The sequence below is a fragment of the Culex pipiens genome, chromosome 3 (assembly GCF_016801865.2).
Source record: "Culex pipiens pallens isolate TS chromosome 3, TS_CPP_V2, whole genome shotgun sequence".
Classification (NCBI taxonomy): domain Eukaryota; kingdom Metazoa; phylum Arthropoda; class Insecta; order Diptera; family Culicidae; genus Culex; species Culex pipiens.
Window position 1 is genome coordinate 7,314,931 of NC_068939.1, and position 22,367 is coordinate 7,337,297.

At 35.3% G+C, this 22,367-nt stretch overlaps 1 protein-coding gene across 4 annotated transcripts; it reads right to left on the minus strand.

Annotated features, from left to right (window-relative positions):
• Positions 1 to 365: 365 nt before the first annotated feature.
• On the minus strand, positions 366 to 21,265 carry LOC120419759 (dnaJ homolog subfamily C member 5 homolog). Of its 4 annotated transcripts, XM_039582583.2 has the most exons (8): positions 20,911 to 21,265; positions 9,536 to 9,674; positions 9,325 to 9,477; positions 9,130 to 9,261; positions 3,277 to 3,348; positions 1,892 to 2,099; positions 1,664 to 1,717; positions 366 to 1,447 (listed from the first exon to the last, which is right to left on the minus strand). In XM_039582583.2, exons 1-7 carry the CDS (start codon positions 20,928 to 20,930, stop codon positions 1,710 to 1,712), a joined length of 732 nt encoding a protein of 243 aa, XP_039438517.1. In that variant the 5' UTR covers positions 20,931 to 21,265; the 3' UTR covers positions 366 to 1,447; positions 1,664 to 1,709. The 4 variants fall into 4 exon arrangements, with proteins under 4 accessions (XP_039438517.1, XP_039438516.1, XP_039438519.1 ...); XM_039582582.2 differs by lacking the exon at positions 1,664 to 1,717; XM_039582585.2 differs by lacking the exons at positions 1,664 to 1,717; positions 3,277 to 3,348 and having other exon boundaries at positions 20,911 to 21,261.
• Positions 21,266 to 22,367: the final 1,102 nt, after the last annotated feature.

Sequence of the window (22,367 nt, forward strand, 5' to 3'; positions counted from 1 at the left end):
AAATTCTTAAAATTCTTAAAATTTTTAAAATTCTTAAAATTCTTAGTTCTTAAAATTTTTATTTTTTTATTTTTTTAAATTCATATTGGAATTAGAAAAAAAAACTCTTCAAATTCTCAAAAAAATAAAATTTAAAACTAAAAAAAAAATAATTCAAAAGTTTAAAGATTTTTAGAAGTCTTAACACTCTTAAAATTAATAAAACTTAAAATAGCGATTTAAAAAAATCCAAATTTCTCATCCTCTTTAATTAAAAAAAAAATGATTTAATTAAAAAATATGGAAATAAAACGCCGGTGTTAGGGGAACTTTCGGATACCGCACGAGCATAAACGACAACACATCCACGGGCTGGATTCTCTGGCTTGAGTATAACTGGCGCAATGAAAAAGTTTATTATCGTAGTTATTTTTCTCTCCTTCTGCAACCGCCTTTTTGTTGTTCAATTGTTATGTCTTAGTGACGAATATGATTACAATTGAATAATGTAGCTTCTCTTTACTATGGAGTTTTTTGTATGTTTGTTTTTGTTGTAGTTTGTTATTTATAGACTCTCTTCTTATGTTGTGTGTCGATTTCGGCTTATTTTTAATTCCACACAATTGTTTTTTTTTTTGCGTTAAATAGAGGTTTTCATTTATTTCATGCTATTTAGAAGAGTTTCTTGCGTTGCTCATAGTGATAATTGTTTGTTTGTCTTCTTTACACAATGAGGAGAAAATACTACACAAAAAATAACAGATGTATCTCCGTTTTGTGTTGAAATTTAAATATTTTTTTTGTTTTGCAAATCGAAATAGTAACACGTAGTATATATTATATGTATAATGAGGAGGGGAACTTTACTTCCTCAATAATGCTCAAACTTCCGGCTTTTCAACGTGATTTTTTCTTCTCTGGAATAGTTCCTCTTTTTGATTCGACGTTTACGAGATATAGTGTGTAGGTGTAAGTGTGTGTAATTTTGGTGTGTACCTTTGAATGAGAGAGAACCTTATACTGTGTTGTTTGTGTGTTGTTTTTGGTGATAATGGATTAGTTATAACTATTGGATTGGATTTCTTGTTATATACTTAATCTGTCTCCCTAGGCGGAGTCTGCTCACCACATATTATTTACCTAAATCTTTAGTGTAACTAATTTAAACACAGTTTCTCTTATGCATTCTTTTTGATTACTGTCTTCGTTTCTCACTGATTCGCGTTCAGTTGGTATTTGCTTTCTATTGTTTTCATGTTTTTGTTTTGTGTGTTTTGTCTCTGTTCAAATCGGTTGATAAAAGTACTAAACCAGCTTAAAACGTTATGCTTTGCTTTATTGTGTCGCTGTCGTCGGTCTCACGCACAAGCTCCAGTGTAGCTTGGTTGTGGTAGTTTTATTGTTTTCAATTTTTGTATTTTTTTTTTAAGATATACTTTTTGCAATGGCGTTTACATTTACATCATACCTGCAAGTAGAGCAAAAGGAGGAAGAGGGCATGTTTTGAGAAACTCGAAGTTGATTTGCGATGAAGGTGAAGAACGACGAAAAAAGAATGAGAAAAAGCTCTCAAATGGAGAAAAGAAACACATGAAGTTGGCTCACTCAAAATCAAGATAAATCCAAACGAAACAACAAAAATATTATTATGAACCAGAGTGCGGAAAGAAGCATGAGAATTTACCATCATTTTTGTTTTGCATCTTAAGCTGATATTATCCGGGTTGAATTTAGCGACCTATAAGTTTGCGCGTCGAATTTAATTTTTTATTTGTTGGGAAATTGGAATTGGGTTATTCTTAAGCGTAATACATCAATTTATTTCGGAACAAAACAGGGTGTTGACTTAGAAATGAGTCGCCACCCTGTTTAGTTCCCACAGACAAATAGACTAGTCAAATGCTTTAACTACCTGGCGTGTAAACGGGCTGGCCGCCCGAGTTCAGGCCCGTGCTCTCCGTCGCCGCCGTACCCGTGAACGGATTGGTCGGATTCGCCGCCGGTGGTGGCATCGCAAACACCGGCATTCCAGCGCCCTGGGCCTGGCCGGCGACGGGCTGTGACGTCACCGGGGCGGTTCCCGCAGCACCGCTGTGATCCTCCAGGTCGGCCAGATCCTCCTGCAGGTGGAAAGTGGCAAAATATTGAAAGAAAAATAAAAATTTCATTAGTAATTGGCATACAACGTCAATTTAACTAGCTACTACATTTATGTTAATTCTAAATTGTGAGTTCTATAACTCTTTACAAGCTTTCCGTCACCCTACCGAAACCCATTGTTTGAGTTTTCTTTATTAGAAAGCCTATTTTACCACAAACAAACACACACATAAGTCTAGGGTACGAAGCACGTAGTGGTTCACAATTCGTTAAAAGCGATCCTCACAAACAAAAAACACAAATCATCTAGCCAACTAAAGGTTTAAAAAATCAAAAAATACCTTCCTGTAAAGCTTGCAGAAGCACACATTAATTTTACACTTTTTTTAAATTCATTTTTGAAACAATAAAAAAAAACTACTTTTAATTGCTACTCCCAATAACAACTTTATTAATCTGTCAAAAAAGTTTCGAGGCTTCCAAATCCATCTTTGGTAAATATAACGGAATATTGTTACAATCAAATTTAAACAAGTGTGTGTGTGAGTGTAATTGTGTAAGTGATAACAGCAAACATTTATTTTTTTTGATTTTAGTTCTCTGCCTTTCTGTGTGTGAGTGTTAGTTTTACTATCACATGCACTGTCCCTTTTCTCACTAACACTATTTTCGTCTACTTTTGGCTTCGTTTCCAATCGGTTTTGTTTAATTAAGTACATTGTTCAAGTTTTGCATTTTTTACTGATTCTGGTCAAAAGTAACGCACTCAAACCGTTTCGGACTAAAGGAAATAAGAAATAAAGAAATAAACAATGTAAGTATGCGGTAAAATGTTAATCGGTTAAAAGAAAGGAACTAATGAGAGAAAGGGGGAAATAATGGGATGCATGACATGTGGAAACAAATTATTTGAAGAAAAAAAAAACTATAAACATTCACTGAATTACGACGTTCATCAAGTAAAAACTCATTCAAATAATTGTTTCTAACGATCGATATGGATGCAGTGATGATGCAGTATGGAATGAAAGATGAAGAAAGAAAGAAACGATGGGCGTGGCTTCCGAGACCATCGCAGCAGGCGTTTCGGACGGGGGTGGGGGCGTGGCCTAGCACGCCAAAACTCCTGGCGCGACCACAACCTTTGGGAGGTAGAAGGGAAAGGGAACGGAAATAAAATCAAAAACCAATACATACACTTCGCGTGGGCTGTGACGTAATCGCTGGTCCTTCCCCGGCATTGCTACTACTGGCGCCACCGCCCTCTCTCTGAATATTGGTGGTTGTGGTTGGTGGTGGTGGGGAGCAGAGAGATTGGTGTTTGTGTTTTTTGATACGTATATGTAAGAGAAAAGAAGAAAAAAAAACGCAGAAAAAAATAACACGTGACAGAAAAACAATAGTGAGCTGAAGGGGAGGCGGGGAGAGAACAATGGCGGTTCGGTGGTGGTGGTGCTGTGAGAGGCGAGAGAGGATTTGTGGGAGGGTGAGGGGGGGGAACAGAGGAAAACCGAAAACGTGCATGTGGTGATGGTGAGGACGCGCAGAACACGCACACTTTTGGGTTATTATTGCTTTTTAGCGTGTTAAACATAGAGCACTGGACGTATCACTTGAAACTTAAAAGGATGAGCGATGAAGTGACAGCTGGTAAAAAAACGTGTTCTTTTGCAGTGATTTTCATGATTATGATATATTGCACCGTGTGGAAAAAATGTTGTGTACACTCATTCAGATTTAATATGTATTTTTTCGAGAGAAAACTATGGAATATTTCATAGAATTCAATTTGTTTATTTTAAGGACGACATATTTTTTATATAAAGATTGCTTGTATTTCTTAAAAAATGATAAGAAACCCCTCTGAAAAATTAATGAACCACCGGTCTTTGTTTTAGTTTATCACTTTAGTTTAAGGGTTTTCAGATTGATGATCGAAAATCACGCATTCATCACTGAACGACTCTTTAACGACTGGAGCGCGGGACCAATCAGGACCCTTGCTTTAGTTTATACAGTCCAGCATCGATTATCCGAAGGCCTAGGAAAAAAAATTCTTCAGATAATAGAAAAAAAAATCCAAATGCCCCTCAAAAGTACTTTTTTTTAAATTGCATCAAAATTAGTTTGACAGTTGCAAAGTAACCGCCGACCTTACAAGTCGCATTCTCAACGCCAGTCCGCAGTTTGTGTGCGCGTCGCCGCTTTTTTTTAAATGTGCACCGTAGACAAAAACAGTGTGGTTCTGGACTTTTGTCAACTCCAAAACCAACCAAGCCCAAAGCTTGTAAAAAAATTTCTCGCAGACCTTCAAGTAAACCAAGAAAACTTGCGAGCATTGCAATTATGCAATAGAAGAAAAATAGCCGTGTTGCAGTTCGCCGACTCAGCAATGGCCTCGTCCATCATCGACAAACCTCTGGTATATCAGGGTTGCAAAATCCCGATTTACCTGGACAACAACGCTACGGAAGTTCGTGTGCTTGACCTACCTCTAGGCATAAGCAATGATGACGTAGTCAAAGTGATGAGTAAATACGGCGAAGTTTTGACCATCACCAACGACCGCTGGATTAACTTCTTCCCAGGGATCCCAAATGGAGTTCGGACCCTGCGGATGTTGCTGAAACAGCCAACGCCGAAATTAATCACTGTAAACAATGCTGCTGCAGCAGTGACGATTGTAGGCAAAAAATCGCTTTGCAAACTCAAAGCAAAGAACAAAAAATGTGCGGATTCGAGCAAAAAGGTTAACCAAAAAAGCAGTACACAACCGATTGAACCCGAGCCAAGCAGCAGCAGCAGTAAAAGCAACAATAGTAAACCAGAACAAAATGCAATGGAAACAAGTGAAATCGACGAAGAAGACAACGATGGATTCGAGACCGTGCTTTCTAAGCACACCCGCCGCCGAAATCGCTTACAGGCATATTTGGACGCGGAAGAAGAACTAACAAAAAAACGAAGAGAGATGGCTGCAGAAGAAACAGATGAAGAAGATGAAGATGTCATAAAAGCAAAATATTATAAGAAAAAGTGTTGTGAGATAACTTCTAAATCCCTGGAAGAAGAGGACGAAGATAAACTTGAAGAACTTGATAATTCATTCTTTAAATATTCTGCTAAATATTTGAAACATAGAGAGAAATCGTTAGAAAAAAGGCATGGTAATAATTATTGAAGTGATTTTAAACTCTGTAATATTTCCTCTTTCACTATCCACCTTGAAGAGATGAATGCACAATGGTGTAAAGTCTCTATAATAATAATAAAAAAAAAAAATTAGTTTGAGGCTAAAAAATTTCATCAACCAAGTATACAACATTGATGGAAACATTCCAAAGCATAAGCCTACTTCACTAAATTCATAAATTTGTATGTTTTTGTAAGGTTTTCGGTACATTTTACTTAGGCGGACCATTCTGCTCCCCCTGCCCCTATAATGCATTCATGCTAAAATCTGGAGTTTTTTTTTTAAAAAAAAAAAAAGGTCCAATAAACCAAATTTCTAGTTTTTGCTTTTTGGGTGTTTTTGAAACCGCCTTGAGTCAGGGGTATTAAAAAACACCCAAAAAGCGAAAACTAAAAATTTAGTTTATTGGACCTTTTGAAAAAAACTCCAAAAAATAAACATATAATGGTTCCCCACCGTCCGTACGCCGCTGGACTCGAACTCTGCCGGTGTCGAAGCCTCGACTGTCATTTTTTTTTTTTTTTTGCAAGCTGTAGTGCACTAGTGTACCATTTGATTTTGCTGGCTGATAAAATTTAACCTCACTTTATTTTCGTGTACGTACACGCAACTAGGTTTAACCCAGTGACGTCATTTGACAGGTCGTGTGCACTGTTTACATGGTCCATGTAAACAGTGCACTCCTTTCTAACCTCTAAATAGAGCTTTATGACGTTTTGCGTACACACACTAGCGCACCATTAGGTTTTACGCCGACTCGATTTGGAGGTTAGAAATTTGACAGCTTGGCTGCACTGTTTACATTTTGTGCACGTGTGTCTCAGTAAAAATGTGTGTGCGTGTGCGCTCGTGACGTCACGCTGTAAAACCTAATTGAATTTGCTGCTTGACAAAATTTAACCTCACTTTATTTTCGTAGATTCGACTCTGTTGAGTCGACGTAAAACCTAATACATATGCACGTGGATTACAGTCATCCCACAACCCACATAATCGGAACACTTTTGTGGTAATTTGTCAAAATGATGCAAAATGCAACTTTTCCGTCGTCCCTGCTATTTTTAGGACCTTCATTTGGACATTCTATTGCAGTTTCACCAGTAAAAGTAGTAATTTTTGAACAAAAAACTTCAGTTAGTTAACTATAATAAAGAAAAAGTTGATGAAAGACATTATTTCATACATCAGAAAGTGTCATGATTTTCTCAATGAACATGATTTTGAATCGGTAAACGGAATGCATTTTCGAATTCTATGGACAATTTTCCGCTAAGAGAAGGCAAAATAAGTTTGTAAATAATAAATAATATATGTTTTTGAAACACAATTGAAAAAAAAACTCCAAATTTATAGGCAAATTTTATGTTAAATGTGAAAACTTGTGAAAACGTGCTTCGAAATCAGTTTAAAATACAATATAAATCAATAATTTTATAAACAACACTAGTTTTATCGAATTTCAGGAAAAATTTCGACTATTTTACAATTTTACCTAAAATGTATATGTTTTTGTTAAAAAGCTAAATATAAACAATTTTTTTTCTTTAAAACTATATCAGCATATTTGACGTAAAAATGAAATTTGAACACCTTAAATCTGATTTTTACAGAAAAAATTGTAACGGTCAAAGTCACCCAAGAATTTACTAAGATTTTTTAACGTTTTTTTTCAACTATTTTTCTAAACACTATTGAAAAAACTTATTTTCAAAAAGAGTGCATGGACTTTCTGGAGCCTGCCCCAGTAAATGTTAAAAAAAACTAATCTCGAGAAAAATCTTACCAGTTAGAAAATTCGCAAGTTAGAAGTTAGAAAATATTTTAAAAATAAATTGAAATCCTTTCAAAATCACCCTGGTTTACGATACCAAACGAAGCGAAATTGTGTGTGATATTTTTACTTTGTTAAGGTTTTTTTTATTAAAATACCTTCTTTTTTACAAATTACCGTATTTTTTTTAAATACTATTTTTTTTGAATTTTTAATATGAATATCAATCGAAGCGAGATTTGACTTTCTTTTTCTCATTAATAGAGTTTTTTATTTAAATACAAAAAAAATCACAAATTAAAGTATTTTTTTCTAAAATACTAAATTTTTTACAGTTTGCACAGTGGGTATCAAACAAAGCGTAATTTTGTATGTAAAAAGCATAAATAATTTTAGCATTTTTTTGTAAAATACTAACATTTTCACCAAATATTTTACAAAAAACGTTACTCAATCCACCTTATGGTGCCTTCCTCGCATTCTTGTTGTATTTTAGGTTGTATTTACAAATTAATTTGGGAGTTTTATTTTTATTTTTTTTATTCATTTAATTTTTTTGTAATTATTGATTTTACCAGAACAGCAATTTTCAATTCTTTTTTTACCAACTCTCCAAAATAAAGGAGAAAGAAGGGAGGGGGGGGGGGGGCTGTAATTGAATTTAAAAGTGCTGATATGCCAACATTAGGTGCACGATGTAATTGCATGCTGTCCCCCTAGGCTTAGTAAACAATGTTTCATGAGTTGTATATTTCAGTAAAAAGTTCGTGTAAATCTTTGTCGAGACAAAAATATGTATTCAGCAAAATAATTAATACAGACTTTTTCTAGAAGAGACGCAGACGCTGCTTAAGCAATGTGGCAACCGGGCGATAAGCATTAGGTTTTACGCCGACTCGGTTTTTAGGTTAGAAATTTGACAGCTTGGCTGCACTGTTTACATTTTTTGCCCGTGTGTCTCAGTAAAAATGTGTGTGCGTGTGCGCTCGTGACGTCACGCTGTAAAACCTAATACTGCGCGACTCTCGCGCGTAAGAAAAAAGACCCGGCCTTTGAAGTTATGCAAAAATCACCCTTTTTTGTAGCTACAAAAAAAATATTCTTGGCATAACTTTAAAAGTACTTCACTGAACAGAATAAAATTTAATAGGGTCTTAGGGGCCCCCAAAACGAACAGAACAAGGCGGATCCGGCCAAAGTCGGTTCAGCCAGCTCTGAGATAATCGTGTGGAATAAAATCATGTCTACACACATCCCCACAGACATTTGTTCAGAATTTGATTCTGAGTCGATAGGTATACGTGAAGGTATATCTAGGAGTCGTATTTAAGAAGTTCATTTTTCGAGTGATTTTATAGCCTTGCCTCAGTGAGGTGAGGAAGGCAAAAATCGATTCAGTTTTACATGTTAAACAACCTTACTGAAGAAAAAAATCCGGTGATATTTGTCCGGAAAATGGTCAAATTTGTCCTTTTTTGAAAAAAACACAAGTTTCGTGCGAACCATTTTTGACAGCTAAAAAACCGCTTTAACTTATCCCATATTTTCCGGAAAAGATCCGGCAGCAATTTTGTATTGTTTGACCTTTGCAGGGAGAGTCCAAAAATGCCCAGTTCACAAAATCAGCTACAACTATTTTTTTCATTTTCACTGCAAAAGATCACACTTTTCAATTAAAATTAAAGTTCGAACAAACAGAAAATTGTACACATTGATCCGTCCAACTCGTCCATTTGTCCCTAGAAAATAATCCTGCCATCTACTCATTTCGCAAATTTTGACTAACGCTACCTTCCCTGTAAGTTGTACCAAATTTGTGTAAGAAAAAAAGACCAAGATGGAAATGAAAACCGCGTAGATTAGCAATCCAAACTCAAGCAACCTAAAACGAGGACAAAGTGTGTTGTGGGTAGAGGAAAGAGCACCAAACAATAAACAGCAACAACACACTCAAATCAGCTTGCGTATCAGCAAAGCCCAACTAAGCTCCGCGATTGATAGCAGGAGGTATCAACTCTCGCACACTCTCCACGTATAGCCAACAATCGTAAACCGTGTTGGCGCCCCAAAATGCCGCGTTACTCACGTTCAAGTGATGGTAGTCGCCGCTGTGTTCCGCCGTCGGGGGCCGGTACTTGCCGCAGCAGAAGTTGCAACAGCAGCAGCAGCAGCAACAGCAATAGCAGCCGGTCACGATGCCGCACACGAGGAAGATTGCCTGTGTGGAAGAATTAACGGGTTGGCTTCGTTCTAGGAGGAGAGATGCTTCTATGGAGCCTACCTTGCAAGTTGGCGACGTGACCATAAAGTACGCGTTGACATTCTCCTCGCCAAACTGTTCCGCGATGTAGAGCCCCAGCGAGCCGTAGTTGTCGTAGATGTTCCGCTTGGTCAGGTCACTGAGTATCGAGTGGGCGCGGTTCACTTCTTTGAACTGGGGAGAGAAACAAGAATTAGTCCTCAAGAACATCTTTAATCTACGAAGAAGTTACCTTATCGGAGGCCTCTGGGTTGTTCGGGTTCTTGTCTGGGTGGTATTTGAGGGCCAGCTTCCGGTATGTCTTCTTGATGTCGTCGGCCGTGGCCGTCTTGGGCAGACCGAGCGTCTCGTACAGCGTATCGCCGGATGTGCTGCAGCGAAAAAAAAATTCGTACAGTTAAAAGGGACCTTGACCTAATCCGCGGTGATGTCATAAAACATAAGCGACTTTATTTTTCGAGATAAGGAGAATGTTGTAACCTCTTCGTTCCAGTAATAGTCTTATCAGCGTTTCTTACGAAATTTGCTGGAAATCAATAAACCCAGATTCAGATTCAGCAGGAACTGTCAACTTGCCAATTAGCATTCTTGCGTGGCGCCCTTACTTCACAGTCAAAAGTGGAAGGCTTTTCAACCGAGGAAAATGCTCGGAAAACGAAAACGAGAAAGAATTCCGTGCACGACACAATGTAGGTCATTTGAAAATACTTCTTACATCTATGTAATACCGCAGCAGCAGCAATGGCAGAGGATTAGCGGAAAAGGATTAACCTTGTGGCGGCGCTGTCGAGTAGTATACGGAAAAATGGGCAGGACAATTCTGAGAAAGCAAATCTGGAAATATGAGTGCGATTCCCGGGTATCGAGAAATCAAAAGTGCAACATGGATCCCTCGTACAAAATTTCAATTTTGGTCTTCTTACAATTTTGGCAACTGTCGGTTTATAAAAAGAGCATAAAGCTGTAGACTAGGGGAAATATGCCCATTTTAAGCCTAACAAGCGGTCGTGTTTTAATGATGCTGGATAATCTGGAGTGTTCCTTGAAATTTACTAAAAGCACCAACGAGTAGAGCAATTTTTTTTGTGAACATTTCTGTTTATTTTCTCTTTTATTAAAAGTTATTCTATTCCTTTTACAAGCATTTAAAAAAATATTTCCCAAATGTATTCTAATCTGACGAGAATGCATTGGGCCACGCCCATTTTTCTATTTTCAGCTTAGTTCTTTTTTCTTCCAGCGCTCTTTTGGGTCTGCTTAGTGCTGCCAAAATTGATGAAATTTTAAGCGAACACTCACGAAAAGTAGCATTTATAGCGAAAGTTTCCTGGCATCACTGGCTCACTCCAACAGGCGCTGCTGGTGGTGTTGGTGGCCACCCTTTGTTCTTTATTTGCCTTTGCTTCTCGCTCGGTTTGCTTCAGCCTTCGATTGGAATGGGTCGTCAAAATTCAAACGTCAAAAGATTTGGCGCATTTGTTTTTTTGATGGCGCTTGCTAATTATTAACATTTTTCGGCATTATTTTTAAAGTGAGTGACTAACTAATGTTCAAAAGAACATGTTGCCGGTAGTTGGAAGCAATTTCATATCTTAAGCGCTTTGAAAACGTTAGCGCAAGTGAAAAGATATTGATGGCGACTTTCGTTAAGCAGTTAAGCTCTCATCTTGCGTGTGGATGTGTGTGCCAACAAAATGATGAGAAATGGTCTCGCAAAATAGAAATAATGATCAAAAGTGCATTAAATTTGATCTTTTTGGCCAGTAAGTGGCATACATTTGCGTGCTTACTCGAGGCGGTGCTGTTGCTGGTAAATTTACAGCCTAAATAGTATGTTTGGAGCTTTAATCGAGCATCAAACTCTCCATATGACAAAGATAGGTGTTCGATTAGAAAGGGTATATTTCCCCTTAGTAACGTTATTTTAGTATTTTTTCTAAAATTATTTTTTAATCGTTTTCATGTTACCCTTTGATGACTGGGTTGATTTTAGGTTAAAAATAAGTCAATTTAAGATATTCTGAAATACTGTCAATTAAGTCAATTTCTGAACATATTTTGTTCACTTAACTGATTAAATTGTCTACAATTTTTAATTTTTAAACTTTGAAAATATACATTGTGTAAGTGTATTCAAATTAGCCTTCATTTTAGCTGGTCCAATATTCAATGCTAAAAATGATTTTTATTGTGAAATATTACAATCTCTCTAATAAAAATATTATGAATGATTTTAAAATCAAGTCTTATCACTAAAAAACTTAAAAAAAAAACTCAAAAAAATTAAAATTAAAAAAATCAGAATAAATTGATGAATACTAAATTTCAATAAATCCAAGACTAAAAAAACCCAAAATTAAACAACTGAATTTATCAAAAAATTAAAATTTTTGTTATGCTCTAAAATTCTTAATCATTTGAGAATTTCTTTGAAAATCAGATCACCCCACAACTTAAGAATATAAGAATTTAAGAGTTTAAGAATCTAAAACTTAAAGAATTCCAGCTTTTAGTAATTTTAGAAGTTAAGAATTAAAGAAATTTGAGGAATTTAATAATTTAAAAAAATATTTTATTGTTGAGCTTTAGTATAATCCCTAAACTACTCTTAAGTGATTTAGAATGTTTAAATCCAAAATGGCGGCCAAAATGGTGGTGATGAAATATTGAAAAAAATGCTTTTTTAATTTAATAGGCAATCAACCAGTCACATTTGACACATAAATCGAATTTGATTTTAACATCAGTGTAAGAAAATAAAAAAATACAAAAATGTTTTTTTCATGATTTTATTATCCGAAGTTCCATACAAACCTTCGGATAATCGAGGCTTCGGATAATCAAGTCTGGACTGTATTTAAGAATTTTTGTTATTTTTAGGTTTTTAGAGCTTTAGAAGTATGAAATCTATTTTATTTTCATGTTCAGATCTTATTATTTTTATTTATTAACAGTTTTTTTTTTAATTTTTTTATTTAGAATTTCTATAGTTTGAAATTTTGAAATTTCGTTGCATCGTATCGAAAAGTGGTCAAAGACGAGACGGGAAAATAGACGGGCTTTCTTAAAAAATACACTGAAAGAAAAAAACACGCCGCTTTCATGAATTTTTTTGATTTTTATGTTTTAAAGTCAAATTTGTAGTTGAGTCCACAATTTTTTTTTCTTTTGAAATTTTTGTGGAAATAGCTGAAGATGATACAATAAGACTCACGAAAAATCTCATAAAAGTTCGGGGTTTTTTTTTGTTTCAGTGCAATTTTTTTTAGTGAGCCCGTCTAATTTCCTAGAAGTTTATCTTTGACCACCAACACTTACGCCCTTTTCAAATGTCATTATCGAGTGAAACTGGTTCCATATACACAACAATGGCTTATATTAGCGTAGGATAACATTTTAACAAAGTTTCATTGAAATCAGAGAGGGTCGATAAAAAAGTACCTGAAAAATTCCTGTTTTGAGCTGGAATTGCTCAATATCGGTATGTCTAATCTAATCTAATCTAATCAGACCCTAGCGCAGCCAATCTTTCGAAGGGATCCTGGAGAGTGCCTTAGGTTAGATGACGCCTAGCACTCTTCTTGTCATTTATTAACATTTGTAGTGCACCATTGCATTAGAATGCATTGAAACATCACAAGCGTTAAAGTGGCCAGGCCTACTGCGTAAAGCCGTATCGCAGAGACATGATTCGTTTGAAGTGGGTTGAGTTTGAGCACGGAGTGTTCAAACAACAACACAATTCTGAATCGACAGGGGAGGTAGAAGCGTGGGGACACCACCATACGCTCCGAAATTTGGTTGTATTCGTTGGGAGCACCATGCTAAGAAGGTTTGGTAGTCCGGGAGAAGGGATCAACCTAGGGTATATGACCCTATTTTGGACCTAGTACCTATTTTGGAACTATTTTTATTAATCGAGGTAGTTCAGGCTTTTAAAGTACGAATTCACTGAATCCAACCAACAGAAAGTGTAAGCAGGATCGTTTTGTATCTTACCTCTTCAAAAAATGTTAACATTTTTGATTATTTCCGCTTTTTCAGCCACTTTTTCCAACGCCATTCGAACTTCCTTGAAATTTTTTTGAAATTAAATATGTCTTTATTGAACTTTCTTATAATAATTACATTTCATTTACATTCTAAGTGGTATGGCTACATGCTCTTCATCTTTGTTATATTTTTCGTTTTCTTATTAACTGTTCACATTCATTTATTTACTTCAAATTGTTTTACATTTTTGCATTGAATCGAATACATTTGGGTAAAAAAGAAAAAAAATCACTTTAACAGCTAATCCTAACCTAAAACTAAAAAAATAAATCCATTGAAATATTCAAAATCACTAGAACGAGTAAACTACGAACTGTATTTTAAGATGAATCCTCCAAGCGTTCTTACTTGTTCCGCACGAGTTTTGCAACCACGCAGTGTTGTTGTCATCTCGATGAAAATGTTCAAAAGTTCTTGTGGTGAAAACAGGTCACTGCTGCCTTCATCCGTTGATGCTGGTTGGTTTTCTCTCGGCTGCTGACTGAAGCCAGGAGGTGTTGTGTTCTCTGCAACTTTTTGCCGCTGATTCAACGGCAATGGCTGCAGATTTGGATCCACTCGAACAGATCCCGCTCCAGGTGACGCCAAAGCAGGAAAATCCACGTCCGTGTATGCTGGTGGTGTTTTGCGACGATTTGGTTGGTGCCTCGTCGTCGCTTGCTGCCGAATTTTTATAAACTCAGCACGTTTTGGGCAGCTTCGATTCTTGGTAGAATGGTCGCCTCCGCAATTGAAGCATTTCGCTTCAATGTTCTCGTTGATTGTTTCGCAAGCTTGAGTTTTGTGCTCACCTCCGCAGGTTGCACAACGACTCTTGATGAAACAGTTCCTTCCACCATGCCCAAACTGCAAACAGTTCGAACATTGTGTCACGTCACGGTGCACTGGACGATAACGTTCCCAAGTCACGATGATGTTGAAAATTGCCCGAACTGCTTTCAGCTCAGACGGCGTTGTCGATCCTTTCTCGAGATGAACCAGGTACAGTTGATCACGATACTTGATGTCCTTGTTGTGTCTCGTCATCTTGAAGACTTCGATCACGTTCAACTTAAGAGTTTTTAGCTCTTCTTTCAGCACACTCACATCCATGTCGTACAGGCCACGGAGGACCTGTTTCATGGGGCGTTTACCTGGATCGTCATGGCTGTAGTATTCAATCTTTGTGTTGTTCAGGAAATCCCGAACGTAGTTGTAATCCTTTCTGGTAGGTAGCAGAATTTTGAGTCCATCAGCACACAAGCAAATGGAAGCTCGTAAAGCGCCAGATTTGATAAATCCGGTCAGCCACTTTCGCACCGAATCCGATGACGATGTTTTCACAAAAATGGGTGGCAACTTTTCCCGTCGTTCAAATTCTTCCTTCTCGCTCACGTCCACAGGGAGGGTAGCGAACTGGTTTCCAGACAATTTTTGAGCGTCCTTGCTCAAACTGCCTGGCTTTGCAGGTAGCGCTTCGGCATTCTTTAGCTTCTTCAAATCTGCCGATCCTGCTGGTGAGGACCGCCTCTTTTTCTTGCCGTGAGGCATTTTTGCACTTTTTAAGCACTTTTCAGGAGCTAATATCCAGGAGTACCTCACTGATTGGTGTTCCACAAGGGAATGACGAACTTCCTTTCATTTTCCTAGCACATCAATTAGGTCCAAAAATTCCGGCCTCATTGCTTATCAGATTTGGCTCGCGACACCTTGATGATTTTTTCTGTTTTGCACTGACACCAAGCAATTTCGTCCGGTTTCCGAGCAATGTAACTGTTGTTTATTTAATTCTTTCTTGGTTTCCGTCACTAAACCATTGAAATAACTATTCTATTATCGAAAAAAACTCATTTCAAAATATTTTTTCAAATCAGCCGCGTTGGATCAGTTTTTGGAGCTACTTTGCCGTCGGTTCAAGGCTATCACCAACACATGCATAACAAGGTGTTGCCAGTTTTGTTTATCAATTTATTTCGATATTTCATTGAAATTGATTGAAATTTTTTAATTTAATATTTTGAATTGAATTTCTCTACTGTAATTATTTGAATGAAATCTAAGCTTTAAAAAGCAAATGATTAACAGAAACAATGAAAATATGTTTTTTAAACGATAAAAATGCAAATTTATGCTAGAGATTTAGACGATTGTTAGGACCGATTGCAAAGTATCCCAAAATTTAAACTGATGTTGATTTATTTTTGTCTTAACATCATTATCACCAATTTAGCCGCATATATTTTTAATTTTTGCTTCAAAAAATGCAAACTAGCTACCCTGTTGGATATGAAGGGGAAACGATTGAACAACCTAAAGGGTCTAGTTCATTAAATCGTCAGCTGTCACCGTGACAGGAGCTGTCAACATCGCTTACGAGTGGTTTTTGAAAAAGTCGTATGAATTAAATTTAAAAAAATCTTGAGTTAGTTTTAAAAAGATCCTAAGCGCTAGTTGTAAACAAATCAATTTTTCGATTAGTTCTCGATAAATTTATGAATTATAAATAAAAAATGCTTTGAATTATCATCTGCACGTCTTTTAAATGCTCTTTACTGGAAAACAAACAAAATTTGGTTTGGTTCAGAAAAAAATCAAATAAGTGTCGGAGATCGTGATGGCTTTTACGACGTATTGCAAACTAATCAGAGAAATATACATATGGAAAATATATTTTTTGTAAGTTTTAACTGATTTTTGCATATTTATCTATATATAATTTTTAAAAATACAGGTATAACGTATTTTTTCACAATTGGCAGCGTTGGTTTATAATAAATTACACTTTTAAATTTTACCGTGTCAATCATGTTAGAAACACAATTAAACCAGCTAGAAAAATAAAAATCTTCGAAAAAAAATTAGCATAAGAGGTTAATGCGATGTTAACATTATGAATTTTATGATTTGAGACATATAGCCGGGGTGACTTTGATAGGTTTGATATTTTTCCGCAAAATGAAGAGTACAAATTGAATACGTACGGAATGGTATGGAATCATACTGACCGTGGTAGAGAAGTGCTCAAAGTACCTCATGAAGAACTTTTCATGAAATTTTGAAAAGTTTAAAAAGTTAGTTAACTATAACTAAGAAAATGTTGATAAATAGCATTATTTTCATCTTCTCAACGTGTCATGATTTTTTCAATGAACATGATTTTGAATCGTAAAACGGAATGCATTTTCGGATTCTTCGGACAATCTTCTACTAGGAAAAGGTAAAATAAGTTATATAAATATTATTAAATATTATTTGTTTTTGAAACATAATTTAAAAAAATCTCATAATTTAAAGGCATTTCCAGTAAAACAAATTTCATATAAAATGTGAAAACTTTTGATTCGTTCTTTAAATTCAGTTATACATGTAATATAAATCCATAATTTAATAAACAAAACTAGTTTCAACGAATTTCAGGCAAAGTTCTGAATTTTTAACAATATTACCTAAAATTTATATGTATTATGTTAAAAAGCTTATAAACATAGTTAACTAAGTATTGACATAAATGATTTTCTTAAAAATTATATCAGCAACCTAAGTGATGGTAAGTTCGAAGTAAAAATAATGTTTGAAAACCTCAAATCTGCTTTTAACAAGACAAACTATGACTATCAAAGGCACCCTGGTATTCAAACAAAGATTTTTTTCAAATATTACATTGTTTTTAAAGTGCAACATGTAGTTAAACTTTTTGTCAAGCAACTGTAAAGTTTAACATGACAGATGAGAAAGTTTCACACCAAGTTACAAGCTATAATCTCCCTTTAAAATTTCTTGATTGTTTAATAATATTTGAACATAAGCTCTGCGTAAAATTTAGAACCTTTTTTCATTGTAACTTGTTATGTATCTGTGTCATTCATTTAATTTTAAGATAAGGTGTTTTTATTGCGAGTAATAACGGGTTGTCTTTTATGTTCTAATGCTTGAACAATTAGGTCGTAAGAATATGCAAATTGTAAATAGGACAGAGACCTGCTAAAGATGCGTGAGTTTCCATTCAATATGATTAAAACACGTTTTCAAATTCAAATCCATTGTTTCATCATAATTATTTAATTTCTGAAATAAATATTTTCCAAATTATAATCGTGGATAGGCCCTTTGGTTTATCAAACCGAGTTTTTGTAAGTGTGCGTGTTGCCGCCGCACGCCGCAATTCGAGTTGTCCAAATTTCAACCAATCAGAGTGTGGGTCCAAAATAGGTTCAGCGATGTCTCCAAAATACATTCAATAAGTCCAAAAAGCATCCAAAAAATGTTTTACTTGAAATGCTTATTACAATGGAATGGTTAAATTATTTTAAATTTTCAATAGTACACTTTGTTAAGCATAAATTAAGGCACAAAACAATCCTGAAACGAGCCAAATTAGTTAGACCGTTCCTGAGAACTATGCGAAATATGTTGACGCTTTGCATAGTAGGTCCAAAATAGGGCCATATACCCTAGATAAAGTAACTTTTTTAAAAAAAAAATTCTAAAATCATTTTTCAATCGTTTTTATGTTACCCTTTGATGATTGGGTTTATTTTAGGTTAAAAATAAGTCAATTTAAGATATTTTGAAACACTTTCAATTAAGTCAATTGCTGAACATATTTTGTTCACTTAAACCTTAAAAATTAAAATTGTGTAACCACGTGGACACTTTGGGGTGGGGCGGGGGGTATGGCGATTTGTTCATGGTTCATAAAAAAAGTGTTTTTTTGTGAAATTTTACAATCTTTCTAATAAAAATATTATTAATTTTGAAATTAAGCCTAACATTAAAAAACTTCAAAAATACTAAAATTAAAAAATTCTAAATCTCAAAAAAAATAAAAAGAAATCAGAATACATTCATAAATTTTAAATTTCAAAAATCCAAGATCAAAAAAATAAAATTTAGTTAATCTGAGATTTAAAACTTTAAAAAAAAAATCAGAATTTTGTTAAGGGACCATCCATAAACCACGTGGACACTTTTTTGAGAATCTCGAACCCCCCCCCCCCTCCTTCGTGGACAATTGTCCATACAAAAAAAATCTTTTTTGTATGGAGCGTGGACAATCACCTTAACCCCCCCCCCCCTTAAGTGTCCACGTGGTTTATGGATGGTCCCTAAGCTCTAAAATTCTATTTTTTTTTTTTGATATCTCAGCTCAACTAAAAAATTAGGAATATAAAAATTTAAGAATTTAAGAGTTAAAGAATCTAAAACATAAAAAATTCCAGCTTTTAGGAATTTTAGAATTTAAAAATTAAAGAATTTTAAGGAATTTAAGAATTTTGGATCTTAAGAGTTTAAAAATTTACGAATTCAATAATTTAAGAAATTTATATATTGAGAATTTAGGATTTCAAGAGTAATTTTCAAAACAATCAATGCGCCATGGGTTTAATTTTGTACATAGGAACTTTTGAAAAAGTAAGCGAGGTTTGGGAATTAATGTAGTTGAGAGTTTTTATGTCGAGTTTTTAGGCTTTAGAATTTTGAAATTTGTTTTATTTTTAGATTAAGATCAATTAATAATGTTTTTTTTATTTCTCAATTGATTTTTTGTATTTTGGAATTTCTATATTTCGAAATTTTGTTGCTTCGTATCGAAAAGTGGTCAAAGACAAACTTGTGGGAAAATATACGGGCTTTCTGTAAAAAATACACTGAAAGAAAAAAAAACAAGCCACTTTTACAAAAAAAAGTATGTTTATAAGTCGAAAAATGTGGGATGGAGCAACTCTAGAGTTCAAATTTTTTTCATTTTTTTGCTTTTTGGGTGTTTTTGAGTACCCCTAACCCAAGGCGGTTCTAAAAACACTCAAAAAGCAAAAAAAATGGATCATAGGAGCTTTAAAAAAACTCTAGAACTCTATTTAAAAAAAATCATTTACTAAACCTTTTTTTTAATGCTCTAAACGTCAAAATTTTTAAAACCTGGGAATCGATTCTCCAGACAATTTTAAATAAAGGTCTCCATATCAACAGTTTTTTTTTCGAGTAGGTCCTATAAACATATAAAACACAATAGCTTATAGGACCCTTTAAAAAAACCCAATTCAATTCAATTCAATTTAAAAATAATTGTGGAAAAAACAGAGGTTTTGGCATATTTTTTTTTTTCTTTATGACAGACTTGATTTTTCAGACACGAAAATATTTTTATCGGAAAGCTCGTCCAATTTCCCATAAGTTTGACAATGTTGACGTATAGAGAGCACTTTTCAAAAAAACAGTTTTAGTAAACGATTTTTATATTTTTTAGAAAAGTTGCTCCTAAATTTTTCGTGAGTCTTTTTTTAACATGTTAAGCCTTAAAAATTAGTCGAGAAAAAAGTACCTGAAAAATTCCTGTTTTGGTCTGAAATTGCTCAATATCGGTATGTATAAACAAATTTGATTATAAATTGTCACAGATTTGTTATGAACAATGAGTAGAATGGAAAAACAGTGCAATCCTAACTTTCTTATTAAATAAATTGATTAATTTTAGAATAAAATGACTTAAATTGAAAGAAGAATAGGATTTGCAAGCCATTTTTATTTTTCATGAGTAAAAATTGCAGAAGGGGATTTAATTAACAAATTTGCAAGAATTCTTCAAATTACATGTTTGATTTTTTCATAAAGAAAAATGACAAATGACGTTTGTAACAAAGTACATGTTAGTAATATGAAGAATTAAGAACAAACAAACACAATGATTACTTGAATATTTGAACTCTGTACCAAGGCACTTTTACTAGTAAATGAGTAATGAAACTCAATGATTCACACCATGTAGAATTGTTTGAACACATAGCTTTAAGTATTTCCAATCTCTAGTTTTTTTACGGTTAGTCAATAAACATTGTTATTTGAGTTCACACTTTACATGACTTTGAAAATCTTGAAAAATGCCAAGCCCATTTTTATACTTGACCAGAAATGCTGATTTCAATCGATTTTTCACAAATTTCACACAAGTTCATGCCTGAAAATCAACAATCCTACCCTACTACAAAACATCCTGCCGCGATACGATAGTAAACATTAGCCCTGCTGCCTGCAAAGGACCTTGTACTCTTGTGCTCGAGTGGCCACAAAGGACACACTCTCCTGCTATGTGTAACTTTCCCCTCATCCCCTTCTAGTACTTTTAAGGACATCTCTCGGACGAAATCTCTTCCTCTCTCAACCAGAAAACTCCCGAGTCCAGTTCCATCTGGAATCGTCCAATCTTTCCATCGCTTCCGTCTTCCTTCCCCCACGGTCAGCAGCAATTAACCCGCTGCGCCGTTGCATTAATTTGCATTTTTTAAATCAGCAATTTGTTCAGCTGATAAAAAAAGTGTACAATTTGCCTTCAAACGTGGCTGAAATTTTTCTAAACTCTGCGTGAATCATTCCTCCTCCGTGAGCAAACAGGGCTCATGCTTTCCGCTCTTTGGAAATCGATTTTTCTCCGTCCCCGTGGTTCCCTTCCCTTCCCTCACCCACCCTCCTTTTGCTGGCCAGCGAGTTCTTCGTGGGAACTTGCAGCACTTTTAGGACTGCGCCTTCCGCGCTTGACCACCTGATTGAGTATTTCTCAGGGCCCCGCAGGGTACTTACGATAATTTTCTCTTATCCATGACGAGGCTTTTCCCCTTTTCGACGCTGCCTTTTGACGAATCTGCTCCGAAGCCAGGTGCAAAATCACTCTTTTCCTTCTCCTCCTCGGAAATTTCTTTTCAAGCAGCCCCAAAAATGCTCATTCACTTTCAACGCACTGCACTGGAATCGATCACAACGCGAGCTAGCCGAAAGTACACGGGAATGGTTCGTTTTGAACCACGGGACACCACGGAACAAACACACGGCGGAATGGCCACTTTTATTTGCCAACGGAACGCGCACGCTGAAAAAATCGCTAAACTCTCGGGCCGAGGAACGAAAATTTTCCTCTTCTCTTTTCTGCTGCGCGATAATGGCAGCTGTGGGGCGCTAATAGAGCTTTATGACGTTTCGCGTACGCACACTAGCGCACCATCTGATTTTGCTGGCCGGACAAAATTTAACCTCAATCTTTTTCGTGTACGTACACGCAATACATGTGCACGTAGAAACCTCTATGACAGATGTGTCAAACGAACGCAAGGGAGGGAAAACGAGAGAAAAGAGAGAAGATAAAAAATGTCCGCTGCGTATGGGTAATGTTTGAAATGGGCGAAATGTGCGAACGATGTCTGTTTTTGCTCTTTGAGAAAACAGATTATGAACTTTGTGTTTGCATCAATTAAAAATTTTGTATGGAAAACTTATACAACTTAAATAAATAGATATTAATTGAATGTTAACAGTTTTTACGGTTTTTACAGCAATTTGACATAGGTCATTTTCAAAAATTATTCGTAAATGTTCCACGAAATGTGTGGAATGGAAGAGAATGTCAAAAATAAATGTGCGTATGTGTGCGTGAGAGAGTTGGTGAAAATTTGAAAAGAGCGCGCAGAGAGAATCGACAGTGCAGTGCAGAAAGCAATTGAAGTGGGGTTGGGGTTTGTTTATTCTGATTTTTTTAGTCACACCCTTACCAAAAATCATGATTTTTTGAGTTCCAAATCCCACTTTTCATACGATTTTTTGAGTTCAGGTACTACAACCATAAAAATGGTTATATGGGTTGAACTGAAAAATTCGTATGAAAAGTGGGATTTGGAACTCAAAAAATCATGATTTTTGGTAAGGGTGCAGGTAGTACACAATTGGGTACTAAAGCCCTATTTCAATTTGTATGTACAACGTTAAAAAACACGATTAAAAACCATTTCTGATCACTTTTTTTCATTTTAATGTAAAAAATAATAATGAGAAGACAACATTTTTTCGATGGATCAACTATGGTCCCCTTGGAACGAACTGTCAAGTAGGAGCTTTTCTGTTAAGAAGGACCCGCGAGGTTAATTTTTCAAAATTGATTTTAAAATCCATTTTTAACTCTTTGTGGTCGTACAAAGGGTCATTGTACTCAGAAAAATAAGCTTTATCGCAGTGAACAATAATATCCGCAATCTAAGCCTCGTTTTAGG

Bases quoted from the DNA above. Each gene is read 5' to 3' on its own strand.
- LOC120419759 (XM_039582582.2), bottom strand. From the start codon at position 20,930: ATGGATAAGAGAAAATTATC. The intron at 9,675-20,910 runs GTAAGTACCCTG...TTTTCGCTGCAG, and splicing joins ATGGATAAGAGAAAATTATC to CACATCCGGCGATACGCTGT. The intron at 2,100-3,276 runs GTATGTATTGGT...TTCCACCTGCAG, and splicing joins CGTCACAGCCCACGCGAAGT to GAGGATCTGGCCGACCTGGA.